Here is a 17,232-nt window from a genome sequence, read left to right as displayed (position 1 = left end):
AGCATGGCAATACGATGAAATTTATTACGCTAGAAGGGAAGACTACGATAGCACGAATAATTCAAATTCGATCGATTTTCTTGTTTCATTCGCAGCATCTATTTTTAATTATTCACTGAACCCTATAGCATCTTAATATGAAGTTATGGTTCCTGCGATTGCTATGAATTTCAGGTTATTCCTTTCGAAGTGGCTCGACAATCTAATTCGCAAGAAGAATAGAAAATAATGCGCGATTAACATCGATCGTCATTTAAAATAGTATTTAAAAAGACGTAAAAGCACGTAAAAATCGTTTTTACGAAACGTATTTCTTACTTTGCAAGCAACGATTCACTGCTTTTTCCATTATCTGGTTATTGAATCTTCTTCCTTACTTTTCAAATCTTTAACGCTTGGATCAGTCGTTTAATCGTTTGCTTTTCACGTCGAGGATTAATTATCCATTCTCGGAAATTACAAACGCGACTGGGAATTTCCACTTCCAACGGTTATTTCCTGCAGGACACTAAGCTATATAAAAAATAAAATTCTGTTCGTATCAAACGTTTGAATTTATAAAGAGGAAAACACATGAAAATTACGCAACGTATTGTTCGTAGTAGGTTTTGTTATTTGAATTTTAAGTAGAGTTGTGTAGAGTCTACACTATATATATATCGACTATTAATGACCACTGAGGCATATCATATTATTTGCTTGGAATTAAATTACGTGCGCTTTATGAAATACTCTTTTCGTCGAGTAAATAAAACATTAAATACAATGACATTAACTGTGGGTACAGCAACTAGACATTTTAGTATTATCGATATACATATTATTGATCGGTTTACATCGAGCTATTTTATCGACTAATCGTATAAATTAGGTTATCATTAAATGATGATTAAATTTCGATGTGTATACTTCTATAAATATAAAAGTTGAACAAATCATAGAAATACAGGGTGCGCCGTTAGAATTCGGACAGAATTCAATTTGTAGTTCCCACCATATTAGAATTCAGATGTTTGTGCTGATTGACTCTGAAGTTAGTTAAATATGTCAATAAGTCTTCTATAACCTCAAAATGACAGAACTCGTTAAGCAAAACCCGGAATACGATAGAAGAGCGGCGATTATAGAAAGTCTTCGCGCCGGGAGAACGCCGGTCGAAATTATAAAATTCTTTAGCTACCCAAGATCGACGGTAATTTAATTTTGTTGTGGGCAAAACCAAATTTCCAGCAAGTGTTCACGTTTTGAGCGTTGTCTCAAGTGAGGGCGACGTCATGCCTCCGCACTTCTTCCAAAAAGGCGAAAGAATCACAAAGGAGGTTTATTTGGAGGTCCTGAAGACAGTAATAAAGCCGTGGATGGAAATTACGGCTTCTGGAAGGCCGTATTTATTTCAACAAGATGGCGCACCTGCTCACACAAGTCATCTTGTTCAAAATTGGCTCTCTGACAATGTGGACATGTTTTGGTCGAAAGATTTCTGGCCTCCTAACAGTCCCGACCTAAACCCATTGGACTATTACGTGTGGGGCGTTATCGAGAGACAAACTAATAAATGCAGGCACCCCAACGTCAACTCCCTACGAGCTGCTATCGAGTCAGAATTCGCGACAATTAAACGCGACCAGTTGAAGTCAGCGTGCTCGCGCTTTAGAGCAAGAATAGAGCAGGTCATAGAGGCAGAGGGTGGTTACATAGAATAAAAGTTCTCAGCAAGGACCCTTTAAATGAGATATAACAACATTTTCATGTGTTTTTGTGTATTGACTTAAATAAACAACTTTCTGCACAAAACTTCTTTTGTCCGGATTCTAACGGCGCACCCTGTATATCGGAGAAGAAACTCGTAACTTATTCTAATAACATTCGCACGGTAGTATTGTATGGAGCAAGTATGAAAATGTTTTATTTAAGCATTAGTGGAATGTGTTACGAATAAAAAGGCGTTCGATTGAATACATCAGAGGGAAAACTTGATACTTTATTCACGGAGATAGGATCAAACAAGTGGTTTTCCTTGAATAAACAGCTATTCTTTAAGGAATACGCAGTTTTTTCGACTGACATATTGTATTGTATTCAAGCTTAATATTGTGTCCAAAGCTTAATAATAATTACAATAATTGCGATAGTAAGGCGGATTCTGACTGTATACCAGTAGTTAGCGTATTACATGCATTTTGAAACTATACCAACAGCTAATTTCACTTCGATCTCTGCTGTTGTTTTATTATTTAAAGTCGCACCAACTGCTGGCCTTGTTACAGAATACTATCTGTGTTAAAACAACGCACGTGTACGTTCTCGTTTTTGCTGCAGGTCCTGCTATACCTAAGGCTGCTGGCAATGTGTTGTTCTTAAGGCAAGCATGGCATTACATACTCGTATTAATAGCGAAATAATTAATGGATATTAAAGGAAACGTGGAACTATAACCACCGCTTTTATTCATTTTCATAAAGAAAGATTAAAATTGAAATGTTATTAAACCATAAAGGTATATGCATAGATTATTAAAGGATAGCAAATTAATAGCCACATAAAGCCGAGCTGCATCATTTTCTCATTTACGTCTAAAGTTAATCACGTCGTATTAAATATGCGATAATCGCATCAAATTCGGATGGTAAAAGGGGGAGAATAATTAAAGTTGATTTTTACTTTCTCGCCGGGAGGCTGAGTCGCAAAGTTCCACAGGGGGGTTGGGAAGGGAGGAGGGAGCATTATCGGAAATTGCTTAAGAAACTTCTTAATAACAACTTTCTTAGGTATTAACACAAATTATTTTCAACTTTTTAGTATTAGGTTACTTAGCACGAAATCTTTTTAAAGCCTCTATACGATGTAACGCTTATATCAAGTTCTTCCTAACGTCTGCCAGTAAACAAAGTGGAAAGAATAGAAAAATTGGAAGCAGATTGACGAGATCGAAGATCATGTCGTGACGTTATTCGAAGCAAAATAGATATTTCAAATAAACGATCTTCAAAGTCGAGAGAAGTCGATTCGACGATCGTGGAATGTCGACAAAAGCCGATTAATGGAACGTTTCAATAAATTTGCAAAATACTGTGATCAATAAGTTTGAAGTCTAAAGAGAAGTATCAATGAAGAGATCTTAATAATTTCAAAATAAATCTGACACTGATGATTTCAAAATATAACTGAAATCATCGCGGAATCTATAAGAGATATTAAAATATTGTGTAACCAGGAAAACAACTATAACGATTCAAACATCGTCTTTTTCTCTGTCATACTTCTGTCCTATTCTATAGTGATATGTGTTCGATGCTTACTGACTTTATTATTCTGCGCATCACGTTTCTCATTCTCTTCCTGTGTTGGTATTTATACGTTCATCGAGAAGAACACTGACCTACGTAATCCCCACTGCCTTCCACGTTCCGACCTATTCTCGGTATTCGTTCACGGTCAAAAGTATAAAAGACGAGAGGCGATGGCGACACGAGAATATACTTGAACAGTTTACGATTTGACGATGGCTGGACGCGGTAATTCTCGTTCGGCTGCCCAGAAATGTGCTCTTCTGATGTTCCTTGTCGTCAGTCAGGTAACAGGAAGAGGTAAGAGTTTGGTTTACGCGAAATTGTTTGGTGATGTGCTTGGTATCAATAGTTATCGTTGTGATTTAAGCAAAAGATGTATAATTGGAGACATTTTTGGGACCTACGTCGCGCTACTGTGAAATCGTTTATGCAAAACGGTCGAGGATTGTTACGAGACGATTATTGCAAACATGTACTTAATAGAAGGTTAAAAGTTAAAGTGAAGCTAAAGTTAAAAAATTGCGGTACGAATAATCGCTGTGATCGTATGATCAGTGCTATAGGTGGTCCCACTAAATACATATACATACATATAGGCTTACTAATGTAATGGATAATTGGCTATGTAAATAAGTTTGCGCCTTAGGAAAATGTACGTTTGCGATAAATGTTTTGTAACTTTCATATACTTTTTCAAATTTGTCTGAAACTCTACCAATGTAATGACGATAGACTTACCATGTCGAGATTAAACACAATTATTTGCACATAATATACTCGGAAGTTATCAAATATTGTCAAACATTATCAAACAAAGTTGTTAGATAATCTCATGACTCACTGTACGTTCAACGTTAAAGAATTTAAAACGTGAATCGTACTTGAAGCTCGAAGGTCACGTTCTGCTTGTCTCACTGCTATTCACCTCCGCAAATCAATGAGTTTCACGCAATCGTTTCACTCACTTTGACCACCTTTCGTTCTCAAAGAGGTTTGCGATAAAACCAAGTGTGCTGGTCCACTGAGATACTATGAGGCAATCGGCTGTACTCCCGTCTACGCGAATTCTGGCGATTGTTGTGCGGAATCATACAACTGCAGTCATCTGGACAATTTGTCACGCGATAAATGTTACGCGAATGGAAACGAATACAGCCTTGGGGAGAAGCTGAAGGCCGAGGACGCTAATCCTTGCGACATTGGTTGTACATGTAGATCTTACGGTAATGTGTAAGTATGTTTACGTTGGCCGTCATAATTACGAATGTTAACTTCCGTAACGTTTTGACGAGGTGAACTATGACACATACTGTTAAAACATTTCGAATTATCGGTATATTTCACGACTTGTGAATCTAGAAGTTTAATATTGAGGTTCACGACAGGAAAAAGCCAATGCCAGTGAAAATGACAGAGTTTCGATATTGTGTAATGACAATGCCGATTTAATAAGAAGGAATAAGGAAAAAATAAAAACGAGGTTTTTTCCATATGATTGTATTATTAAATTTATATTAAAATTAAGATTATATAAAATTTATTAAGTATGCTTGAACATGGCTAATTCCAGACTGGACAGGGATAGATAACCGACAGGACGTTAATCTACATGTGAAAATAAATCGAAAGAGTAGAATAAAATTTTATCAGAAGACACTGTCTTTTCAGAAAAATAAATTTTAAAATTTATCATACGCGTATAATTTACATGTAACCACATTCAGGCTCTATTTTTTTGAAAATCTGCCCTTAAATAGAAATATTATTTGACATTTCTTACTTATTTTCGCGTGTGCAATAATTTCCTGTCGATTTTTTCCTCAGAGCCAAGTGATAATCAACTAAATTCAAGTATACTTTACAAATTTTCAAACTCAATTTCCTCGAGAACGAAGAGTCACATGCAGAAGCTTTATTCTACAGTTTTCTTCCTATTTTCCTATACGTTATTCGGCAGCAGCTTGTACAATCTGCTATAGTTCAGCTTTGCAATGAAAATCTTTCGTTATTTCAACGCTAATGAGAGGAAATAGTTTCGGCAAATCTGCCATGTATACTACCACTGTTAGGCTTTTAAGGAACATTAAAGCAATTTAACGTCGTTTTATTTCGTAAACAGTGCGGACTTCATATGCGCGGCCGTAGATTGTGCATTTATTACGCCGAAAGAAAACTGTTTTCTTAGACATGAGCGCGATAGATGTTGTCCAGATACGACACCAACGTGTTGTGAGTAAACAAAGTAAATTAAGATTGAATTTAGATAATCATATTCTTTAATCAAAATTTGACTATTTAGACGCGAAAGAAGATGAAGTAGCGACTTGTGTGGTTGATGGTGTTACTTACCACGAGGGACAACAATTTAATCCAATATCTGATCCGAGCCTGAATTGCATCTGCATGCATGGATATACAGGTGCAAAACAATAATTGACATTTTTATTTGCAGACCCACATTTAATTCTTACCATGTAAATTTGATATTTCTTTAATTCTACCTTCTAAACTAGTCTTATAATTTGTGACAAAGAGAGATTGGAGTGTTGTCACATCGTTTTGATATTAGAATCTCTGCAATTTCGATGAATAGATTAAAACTTCCAACAAAAAAACTGGCTAGAAAATTACGTCTCGAATTTATAACATAAATTCAACGTTTAGGTGAAAACGTCGAGCCCTTCTGTAAGAAACCGAATCGTGACTATTGCTCCCCTCTGTTCCGAAACGCCGAAAGTATTCATAACAAATGTGCACCAATGTTCTACGCAGATCAGAATCCACAGAAAGATTGCAGCTATGCTTTTAGATGTCGTAAGTTTAAAAGAGAAATATCATGTACAAATTATTTTTTCTACCAACTAATGTGTACATACATAGTAACTAGCCCCAAGGAAAGGCTATACTTTATAAAATTACTTCGTTTTCGCAGAAGACACAGGCGACACTGTTATTCATAATCATGCTAAGTCCGCGGATGTTTCTGACGAAGGTACGTGTATTCGTTAAAGTTACCAATCTTATTCGTAACATAGTCCTTTCGACGTTCTTACATGAAATCCTTGAAATCTCTAATTTGTACTAACGTGTAACTTTATTCGCAATTGCATCAATTAACACACTGACTATTGTATAAGCGTGTCTAATATCTTCTATAAGGACAATATTTCTATGGTATGAACACTACCTGAAAAAGTTTTAAACACCACCATATCTGCAGTTCGGACACATAAAATTTAGGCGAGATTCTTTCAGGCCTACTAATATCAACTCTTTAGATCGAAATTTAACAGATTTATGGGGACCATAGATATTAGCTACGGTATTCGAAAATTAAAATTTAAATGCTACATTTTTACGTTTTACTTTCGCTTAATTACTTCTCATGGGATATTATACGTCAATAGAGGGCTTTTCTTAAATCACGTAATGAAAATTTTATAAACAAAAAGGAAAAAGTTATTTTAACGTCATTCTCCAGTGTTATACCTTCAGTTTCTTTCTCTATACCGATGATTGAATTGAGATTAATTTTTAAGAAGACGTCGTTTAACTTAACAGCATCTAATGGATAATCAGTTGAGACAAAAATGGATGAATAATTAAATCAATCTCATCGACTAACCTAATATTAATAATTGGGCAATTGATCGGTCAAGTATGGTGCATGCGTGTAGCAACAAGATAGTTACCAGTGATAATTTGATATTACAGAGCACAAGATTTGTCGATTTGGTAATATGACGATGCACTTAGGCGACGAATTGAGTCAAGGAACCAGCTATAGTTCCAATTGCGTAAAATGCGTGTGCGAGGTGCCTCCAATCCCGACGTGCCGAAGACTTACGGACAAGGATTGTCCGTCGCAATTTGGAGATGTATCGATTTTGGTACCAAACGTGTAACGTCTCATGTTCAGGGACGTGAACAGTTACCACCAGTTGTAATAGTAGTACAAATAAAGCTATAATCATCCAGAAATTTTAACCGGAATGCAATTAACAATCCCAAGTTTGAAAAAGTGAAGAAATATATAAAATAAATAACCTTGAAATTGAAGAGAGATTCATTAATCGACGTAAGATTGCCAGACATCGACAAAATCCCGATTAATACCAGAACCGTATGTAAATCTTAGAAAGAAATGTCAGTATTATAAAATCCACATTTTAACGAAATGCATCAGTGAAACGCTCTTGATTATTTTCAAAGCAAAGCGTTAGCGAGGTCATGGTGGAATCTAATGAAAGTGTTTACGAAACAACCCGAAAGTACGTGACACCGAGGAAGAAGATACTGCAATTCACACATCGTGCTTTTCCTCTGTCATCATTTATGACGACGTTTGCAGACTTTACTATTCTACGTATCACGTTTCTCATTCCCCTCTCGTGTCCCTGTTTTCATGTCCATCGTGAGGAACACTAATCAACGGAACCCCTACCTTACTCCGCAGACCGAATTATCCTCGGTGCTCGTTCACGGTCAATAGTATAAAAGAGAGACAATTGCGACACGGGAACACATTTGCACAGTTTGCGATTTGACGATGGTTAGACAGTGTAATTCCAGTTTGATCGTTCGGAAATGTGTTCTTCTGATGACCGTAGTCGTCATTCATGGAACCGGAGGAGGTAGGAAGTTGACTTACGAGAAATTGTTTGACACGATATACTTGACATCGGTAATGATCTAATCCTATTCGATGTTTTTCTATGAATTACGTTCGCAATAAATATCTTTTCAGGTTTGATTCACATTTCTCCAATCTAGTCACGATGGACGTATCATGTTGCATGTCATACAGCATCATACATATATATAGTTATAGTTATCAAACATTTTCGTGTATCGCTGTACAGAATTTCATGAAATTATTTACCATGGCTTCGTGGGGTGATTCTACGCCTGTATATCTGTAGAGATCTACAAAATTGATTCTGACTTGCACTGGCCAACCATAGAATTCAAGGATTTTTTTATTGCATTCTATTCGTCATGGGAATCAAATAATAATATATAATCGAAATTATAGGTCGTAAATGAACCGTTCTTTTGAAAAAAAACTGTTAATAGTTGCAATAATGTTGTTTGTATATTATAATAGTGGATCTAGACTATCTATGTGCCACTACATTTTCCCTTCATAAGACAGCAAAATGTGAGTACGTTACAAATAAAGCGAGCTTCGAAACTAAGCTTCGAGACATCTTTCTTCAAGATAGTTCGATTGAATTGCGACCGATGCTTCCATTAAAGCTTCTGTTCCTCCTGTATATAAGTAAAATACACATGCAATAAAATCAATTTTATCTTGAATTTCAAGGTCAAGGTCAATTTTGTAACTACTACCTTTGACACATCTCCACCGATTCAGAGATGCAGAATTACCTCCCAAAACCATGACAAATAATTTGGTTACGTTCTGTGCGTACATTCACGCCATTCACTGTGTAAGAATGAATTCTATACACGTGAATTGCACGTGAAACTGAAAGGTTACGTTCTGCTTGTCTTATCGCGTTTCATCTCCGTAACTAAACCAGTTTCCTGGTAATCGTTTCGCTCAAATTGGCCACATTTTGTTCCAAAGAGATCTGCGATAAAAGAAAGTGTCGCGGTCCACTGAGAGTCTATGAGAGCCTCGGTTGTACTCCCATCTACGCGAAACCCAACGATTGTTGCGCGGAATCCTACGATTGCAGTCACCTGGACAATTTGCCACAGGATAAATGTTACGCTAACGGCCACGAATACAGCATTGGGGAGATGCTGAGGAGCGAGGACTCCAATCCTTGCGACATAGGTTGTGTATGTGATATGACTCTCGATGGCCTGTAAGTATATTTGCGATGTTAGTCGTAATTACGAATATAGTTAACTTCTGTGACGTTTCGCCGGGATCAGTTATGACAAATCCAATTAAACCAGTTCGAGCAATTAAGTATTTGGATATTTTTGTACGTTCGTGGAGGAAGCACGATCCCACTGTGATCTCGTTTAGTAAAAGGAATTATAATTAATTAATGTTTGTCATTAAACACTTATTAACAACTTCATAACTTAACTCAGTTCGAAGTAACTGTACGTAATCTTTTAATCTCACATAGAAAATCTTTACATAATTTTGTCAATCTGAATGATAGAAATTAATTTCCGTAAATTTATCGTGTATACTGGTACTTTTATGTTTCTAGGGATTATTCAAGCGATATAACACGTCATTTTATTTTGTGAACAGCGCGGCGTTTGTATGTAAACCTGTATATTGTGAACATTTACCGGCGGAGGGAAATTATTACTTCAGATACACACATGATAGTTGCTGTCGGAATGCAACACAGATTTGTCGTAAGTGAATCGGTTAAATTAAGATTAAATGTAGGTGATCTCGGTTTCAATGAATACGTATATCTCAAATGGAATTTAAATCGCGACAATTGAAAGTGAAATAATTCCCCAAGTATCTGTTTAATTTGACTGTCTTAAAATACATTTCACTCTGTGTTTATCATCGTTTCGATTAAGAAGAGGAAACTCTCTTCTCTGAATGATTCATTGGTACCATCGTCTATCCCAAAAATATTCTGCTATTTTATTTCTAACTTTAAATCATTTCTTAACAAAACAAAGAAATATACTTGCTTTAGTCAAAGACGGAGAAGAAAGGCCAACGTGTGAAGTGGACGATAATACTTATTACGATGGAGATCTCTTTGAAACAAAATGCAATCGGGACCTGCGGTGTATCTGTATGCCTGGATACATAGGTATGAAATAAAAAGTAACATTTTTTCCTTCGTGTCCCCGGAAAGATTAATCTCATACAGAGTTATGGTTTTAAGTTATACGGCTTTACATTAACTTTCACACGAAGCTCTCACGTTGTAAATTTACCGCCTAGGGAAACTTCGTAATTTCAGAAAACTAGAGAGATTGAAATTTATATGCCTTTGATATCTGAATCACTTCGAGTACAAACAGAACCTGAATCGAAAGCCGTTTAAATTAAGTACAAATTGCTTGTTTAGGCGAAAATGTCGAGCCCTTTTGTAGGAAACGCAATCGCAGAGGTTGCTCCATTCTGTTCGGAAGTCCTTTCCTAGTTCGCCGGAAGTGCGCACCTATGTTCGTCGACGGTCAGAATCCACATAGAGATTGCAGCAACTTTTTCAGATGTCGTAAGTTTATAAGAGATATATCGTCTGTAAATTGTTTCTTCCTACCGATGGAAATACATATATAGCAACTATTCTGGAGGAAAATGCACCTTATAACGATACTTCCTTTTCGCAGCAAGCAGAAAGGATGTCGTTATTCGTAACTATAGCAACATCGAGTTCGCAAAAGTTGCAAAGGAAGGTACTTACGTGTGTTCGTAAAAGATGCATTCTTACCTGTATTGCATAATTCTCCATACATTCCTACCAGTAGTTCCTTTCTCTGTACTTGCTATTAAATAATTGGGGTCGGTTTCTAAAGAAGAAATGTTGCTTAGCTTAATAGCATGTAATCTGAAAGCACTAATCTAAAAATTAGCTCTTGGCACGCACTAAAAACGACTTTTAATCAGGATCGCCTGATAGCTACCAATTAAAACAAAAGTGGTGTACCAAATAAAACAATTTCATCATCGACTAACCCGATACTTATCATTAGGCAATTCGATCAGTCAGGTAAGGTGCATCTTTGTACAAACAGGATAACTATCGACAGTAATTTCATTGTGATATTACAGAAGGCAAGGTTTGTCGATTTGGTAACATGACAATGCGCATAAGCGACGAATTGAGTCGAAGACCCATCCATGCTCGCGATTGCATGCAGTGCGTGTGCGAGGTGCCTCCATTCCTGACGTGTCAACGACTTCGGGACGAAGAACGTTGTCAGATACAGTACCAAGATGTAGTGATCTCGGTATCGAACCATATGGTGTAACGTCCCATGTATTGCGACGTAAACAATTATCGTCAGTTGTAACAGTGCTACAAATAAAGCTTTAGCTATTGATATAATTTTGTCCGGCAGCACTCAAGTCCAATTTAATCAGCAAGTTCGATGATTAGTCGGATTTCGCCACAGTGACAGCATTAAAAATTTGTTTTCAAAGACGGATGGCATGGTAAATATTTATTAACGCAAACTTGCTCCGACTAGATCGGCTAGTTTGAAAAATACAAAAATATATAACACGAAGAATTTTTAATTCAGAGAGAAAGGAAAATTAGTTGATAGGCGATTGTGGAACATCATTGAAAAGCCCATTAATCAAAGGATATAAAAATCTTTCATAGAAATATCGATAATATAAGTTTGAAGACTAAAGAAAGCAAATTATTGATTAAATCATTGCGGAATCTGAAGGAAATGTTCACAAAGCGACCCGAACGTATCTGAAATCGAGAGAAGAGACACCTCAAACCAAACATCGTCCCTTTTTTCTGTTACATTCATCAACGATATGCATATCGCTGTTCCAGTGCACCAATGACGCAACGGTAAAAAAGGTGATTTTTTTAAGAACCAAAGGAAGCCAATTTCATTTAGAAAAGCTCCTAACTAAATGTTTTAGATTGTTGCGATAAATAAGAATGTTTGCATTCTCTAGTTACTTTTAAGTATGTCTGCGATGCAATTAGTACTCACGTTATTGTTGCTACGGATGTTTCAATATTGCGACGCCTAAATTTTCCCGCGTAAAGAACGATGGCGTGCATTTTCAGTCCTCGTATTTTTCGCTGGAAGTTCGAAACGATTTTTGCACCACCTTTTTTAAGAGTTTTCCACTTTGAAACGCGCGCCAAGAAACTTTGAAAAGCTCTCAGTCTGAAGAGAACAGTGGAGTGTGCAGTAATTAGGATAAAATATCAAGGTCGTGAATACTATAGTAGCTACTATACACTATCTACCAGTTACTAGTAGACTAGCTACTAGTTGTTGCTGAACGTAGTAGCGTTTTGAAGATTTACCTTTACCTTTTGTCTATCACTTCGGTAAAATAGCACGCGATAGTAATCAAAACTCTATATCAATTATTGTGCAAGCACTCATGTTTCCCCCTCTCTCATGCATCCCTACCACTGGCGGTAGTTCGACGAGCAAAAAGCTCGAGGGGCGAACAGTCGAGTTCGAGCTACGAATGCGCACAGTTGTGAACGAAGATATCAAAGTGGCAGACTTTTGTTGCCTCTGCGAGTAAGCTTCACGCAATAACGACGTTACTGCGATCTAGGGATGTTGGGAAAATTGTAAAATTTGTATGTACAGTGAAAATATTAGTAGTCGGAGACTAAATAGTAACGAATTTATCTCAAGATCTGCAAATTTCCATTTTTTACGTCATTATTGCATTGGAAGCTTGCGTACGATGCCTCCAGATTTTAGTATTCTACATTCGACGCATCACGATTCTCATTCCCCTTTCTTCCTGCACTCGTTTTTCCATGTTCATCGAGAAAAACACAGACCTAGAGAATCTCCACCTCCTTCCAGGATTCGAATATCCTCGATATTCGTTCGTAATCGATAATGTAAAAGAGTCAAAGAGAGATGGTTGTCTAACTGCGACACGGGAAAGCGTAGTTTGCAATTTGACGATGGCTAGACACGATAATTCTCGTTCAGAAATGTATTCTTCTGACGTTCCTAGTCGTCGTTCATGTAACAAGAGGTAAGAGGATGGTCTACGAGAAATTGTTCGCTGACGTGTTTGATATCGCTAATTACGAGTTAATCACTACTCGTGATAATATGGATTGAGTAAAAGGTCTAACAAGTTCGGATATACTTCTGTGAGTTACGTTGGCTATAAATATCTTCCTTTATATGCACCTGTTTCCAGATTTGATTCACGCTCTGCTAGTTTAATCACGTATCATCGTTAATCATATCACGACACTAAATCATTTGCACATAATACTCACAAAAATATTCACAGAACGTTTTCAAATATGTTCGTCGGCCACTGCGCATAATACACACACCCTTCAATGTACAAAACGAAATCGAAACGTCGTATCGTACGTGAAACTCGAAGGTTACGTTCTGTCTGTCTCCTTCTGCTTGTTATCCACCTCCACAAATCAACGAGTCTCGTGTCATCGTCTCACTCGCTTTGACCGAGTTCTGTTCCAAAGAGATCTGCGATAAAACAGAGTGTAGCGGTCCACCGAGGGTCTACGACTCTCCTCGGCTGTGTACACCTATCTACGTGAATTCCAACGATTGTTGTGTGCAGACATACAACTGTAGTCATCTGTACAATTTATCACGCGATAAATGTTACGTAAACGGTCACGAACACAGCATTGGTAAGATGCTGACACCCCAGGACTCTGATTCTTGACGCAAGTTGTAAATATGGTAAATCTTTCAATGGTTTGTAGGTGTATTCGCGTTGCTAGTCGTAATAGCAAATAACGTTAGCTTCTCTGATCTTTTGGCGAGACTAGTTATGACAGAGACAATAAAACAGTTTGGGTGATCAACCATTGGAATATTTTTAGCGCAAGTCGTTGGGCATGATTATATGATGACCTCGTTTGCTTCCAAGGAAAGAAATTATAGTTAATTACCGTTTGGCAGTGAACGTGTATTAACAGCTTAACAATCTCACTCTGGCCAAACTAACTCTATGTAATCTTTATGTCATTTGATATAATTTAATTTTGTATAAGAAATCTTTACACAATTGTGTCAATCTTAACAGCAGAAAATACTTTCCACGGATTTATCGTGCATTCTTTCATTTTTAAGTTCTTAGGGCGTATCGAAGCAACATAACCGACATATTATTTTCTCAACAATGCTGTCTTTTCACGTAAATCTGTAGATTATGGACTTTTTTGCTGAAAGAAAATTGTTTCTTCAAACACGTACATGGTAGTTGCTGTTCGAACGTTATTGTCTCGAGTGAATTAATTAAATTAAGATCAAATCCACAAAGTAATTGCTCCTATGACTTCAAAAGTCGCAGGTTTCTAAGAAAGATATCGTCTAGAAATTATTTCTTCTTACGTAATAACTACTCCGGCAAAGAGATGTACTTTATAAAGTTACCTTTATTTCGCAGAAAGCACAACCGATATTGTTATTCATAACCATGGTAACGCTGAGTCCGCAGAAGTTTCAGAGGAAGGTACTTACGTGTGTTCGTTACAGAAGCATTTTAACTTCTTGGTATATTTTTACCAGTAATTCCTTTTTCTCTAAATGCAATTCAATTGGGGTCAGCTCTCAAAGCAAATGTTTAACTTAATAGCATCAATACGAAATCCCTAATGAAAGGGGTTTTAATTAGTATGATCGTCGGGTATCTATCAAACTGCCAATCAAATCTAATATAATTTGGTAATTAAAACAATTTTATCGACTAACCTAATATTACCTAATCATTACGCGATCGATCAGTTAGTAACGATCGACGGTAATTTCATCGTGATATTGCAGAACACAAGATTTGTCGATTTGTAACATGGTGATGCACTTAGGCAACGAATTGTGTCAGAACACATTCAATTTCATGAAATGCTTGTGCGAGCTACCTTCATTCCCGACGTGCCAGACTTCCGAGCAACGAACGCGGTATAAATCAGTACGCAAGTGTACAAGCTTCGTCTATGAACCAGTGATGTACACAATTATCGTCAGTTGTAACAGTACCACAAATAAGGCTGTACTATCTGATATGTTCCAGGCCGAAAGTACTTAAGTCTACTTAATTATCAAATTAAATTTTAGAATTCCTACGAAAATGTTGAGCGTAGCGTCTGTATTAAGTTTCTTATCTAGCACGTATCTTAATTTATTAACTCGTTTAATTCTGTGAGTTAAAATAAGAACTTTAAGGAAGTTAAAATAAGAAAATCCTGGTAACTGATTTACGTCAATCGAGCAGTATGTAACTCTGAAATCTTTAACGTAACAGTAACAGCTAATGAATTAAAAGTCGAAGCAACTATAAATAAATAAATAAGTAAGAAGAAGAAGAAAGAACGATACGTTTCTCTAGAATTTTATCTTCGCGTCAAGAAAACTTGAAAACGGCATGAAAATATTTGTAGACTTCTATTCCCTCTCGAAAATTTCTACCTTAAAATATAAAATATCGGGACCTTTGTCGCGTTGAAAGAAGCATCGTTGAGGCTTCGATATAGCCATCGATGATGCGAGCGATGATAACACCGATCGAAAGTTTCGACGATATCGTTTTCACGAAATTGCTCCACGCTCGCCGTAAGATCTCGTAAGTTTGCCGGAAGTGGTGTATGGCGCGTAAGGACGTGTGACCAAAATGGCGGAAGAAGTGAAGCTATAAGGGAGCGAAAGTTGCTGGCTACGCCATCGTTGTCACGTTAGGTCGATCAAATTTATGTTAGTTGGTCCCGAGTATTATGAGCATCGGTTCGGTTACCAACGTAGTCGATATGTATGTATATCACGAACCATCGCAAACTAACATTTCCAAGTCATGCTATTATCCTTGTTGTTGCTTGTTCAGCAACATTGTCCACGCGGCGTTCGTGATAAAATTTATTATCGACGATAACTAGACCAAGTTTCTTTGTTGGATAATGCAAAATAATATGAAAATTATTTCATGTGCTGCTTTTGTTATAATATATTGGTAATGGACATGAGCGCTGCTAAAAGTTTCCGGCCGAGTTATAATTCTGTTTCAGTTTAAATTATGTATTAATCAAACTTTTTTCGCAAGCAATTTAACTTCTTGCAAGTTTCAGTTCAGCTATTGGATACATGACAAATTTTTCCATAAATAGCTGCACATGATGCACGTCGACCAGGAAAAAATTCTATGTACTTGCTAACGCATTGAAATGGTACGTTTCTTGAAATATTTCTGTAAATGTTCTTATAAGCATTTACGTATCGAATGTGTAAGAAGTATCAGGCACTTCTGGTTCTTAATATTCAAACTATTGTGAAAATCCGTTTTGTGTACAACGCTGTACGAATACTAAAACGAAATAGTAACTTTTATTCGTAATTTTATATGGAACAAAAATTTGTCCCACTCTCGTACTTTTCAAATATCAGAAACAAATTTTCAAGGCAATTCGCATATGTGCGAAGCTTCTTCGAGGCGGGACGACAACGTTGCCTTTTGTATCTTATCCCTTCATGCATATTTCAGTCTTGCCCCGCATAGTGTTCGTATTTTTTCCTTCCTCCTCTTTTCTTTTTCCTCCATTTTTTTTTTTTTTTTTTTTTTTTTTTTTAGATACCTGAACACACGGTCGAACCTTTGCACATCTTATTCTTATCTGATTCGAACCTTTTTCGTCTGCGTTATTCGATTTGCTTATTCCTCTTTTCCAGTGCTTCTTTGCTTTCTCACCCTTCTCATATTCTTGGTCTTTTTATCGTTACACGGTTGATAAAATTCCAATAGGGACTTTCCTTAACAAAAGCCGGAAAATGTCTTCGAAGTATATTTGATTTTACAATCAATCAATCTCATCTACATCTAACAACCAGTGGCAACAACGAAATATGTATTTGAGATAATATTTAATTCTTTATTCCACGGGTATTTGTACAATTTGTCAAAGTAGGTCGTTGAACAACCAATCGAATTAACTAAAATTTAGATTTATATTCGGCAACATAATTGAGAGGCAGATTATTTCTAGAATTATTTCTACTCGTCGATATTATTATTCTATGTTAGAGTTTCAAATTCGATAACAGATCTAATGTTATAAGACGAAACTATTTCGCTTGATGCTTAACAAATTATTAAAAACGATAGTCGACCGATCAATTTATTTATACACCGTTGAACGTAGTCTCATCTCTATCGATCATTGATGCAATTCGAAACATTATTCAATAACGTTTGGAAGATCTTTTGGAATAAAACTCAAGTGCGACGAAACAATCAACTAGAAATAAATCAGCGATTAATCACCGATCGATACCG

General features: G+C 36.6%; 3 protein-coding genes across 3 annotated transcripts in view; all 3 read left to right on the top strand.

Moving 5' to 3' along the window:
• Positions 1–17,232, top strand: part of LOC132910557 (uncharacterized) — a 252,870-nt gene that overhangs the window by 153,552 nt on the left and 82,086 nt on the right. The window lies entirely within an intron of this gene.
• LOC132910758 (BMP-binding endothelial regulator protein-like) lies at positions 3,443–7,349 on the top strand. The gene is made up of 7 exons (XM_060966729.1): positions 3,443–3,587; positions 4,280–4,520; positions 5,410–5,519; positions 5,590–5,709; positions 5,955–6,104; positions 6,223–6,282; positions 7,005–7,349. Exons 1-7 carry the CDS (start codon positions 3,503–3,505, stop codon positions 7,193–7,195), a joined length of 957 nt encoding a protein of 318 aa, XP_060822712.1. The 5' UTR covers positions 3,443–3,502; the 3' UTR covers positions 7,196–7,349.
• LOC132910757 (uncharacterized) lies at positions 7,777–11,305 on the top strand. The gene is made up of 7 exons (XM_060966728.1): positions 7,777–7,924; positions 8,884–9,127; positions 9,532–9,641; positions 9,941–10,060; positions 10,322–10,471; positions 10,587–10,652; positions 11,029–11,305. The coding sequence occupies exons 1-7, from the start codon at positions 7,840–7,842 to the stop codon at positions 11,226–11,228; spliced, it is 975 nt and encodes a 324-aa protein (XP_060822711.1). The 5' UTR covers positions 7,777–7,839; the 3' UTR covers positions 11,229–11,305.

This window comes from Bombus pascuorum, chromosome 9 (assembly GCF_905332965.1).
Source record: "Bombus pascuorum chromosome 9, iyBomPasc1.1, whole genome shotgun sequence".
NCBI lineage: Eukaryota > Metazoa > Arthropoda > Insecta > Hymenoptera > Apidae > Bombus > Bombus pascuorum.
The sequence above is the reverse complement of the archived record's forward strand: the minus strand, read 5'-3'. Positions and strand labels throughout refer to the sequence as shown.

Bases quoted from the DNA above. Each gene is read 5' to 3' on its own strand.
- LOC132910758 (XM_060966729.1), top strand. From the start codon at position 3,503: ATGGCTGGACGCGGTAATTCTCGTTCGGCTGCCCAGAAATGTGCTCTT. The intron at 4,521-5,409 runs GTAAGTATGTTT...TTTCGTAAACAG, and splicing joins TGTAGATCTTACGGTAATGT to TGCGGACTTCATATGCGCGG. The intron at 6,283-7,004 runs GTACGTGTATTC...TTGATATTACAG, and splicing joins CGCGGATGTTTCTGACGAAG to AGCACAAGATTTGTCGATTT.
- LOC132910757 (XM_060966728.1), top strand. From the start codon at position 7,840: ATGGTTAGACAGTGTAATTCCAGTTTGATCGTTCGGAAATGTGTTCTT. The intron at 10,061-10,321 runs GTATGAAATAAA...TTGCTTGTTTAG, and splicing joins CTGTATGCCTGGATACATAG to GCGAAAATGTCGAGCCCTTT. The intron at 10,472-10,586 runs GTAAGTTTATAA...TCCTTTTCGCAG, and splicing joins CAGCAACTTTTTCAGATGTC to CAAGCAGAAAGGATGTCGTT.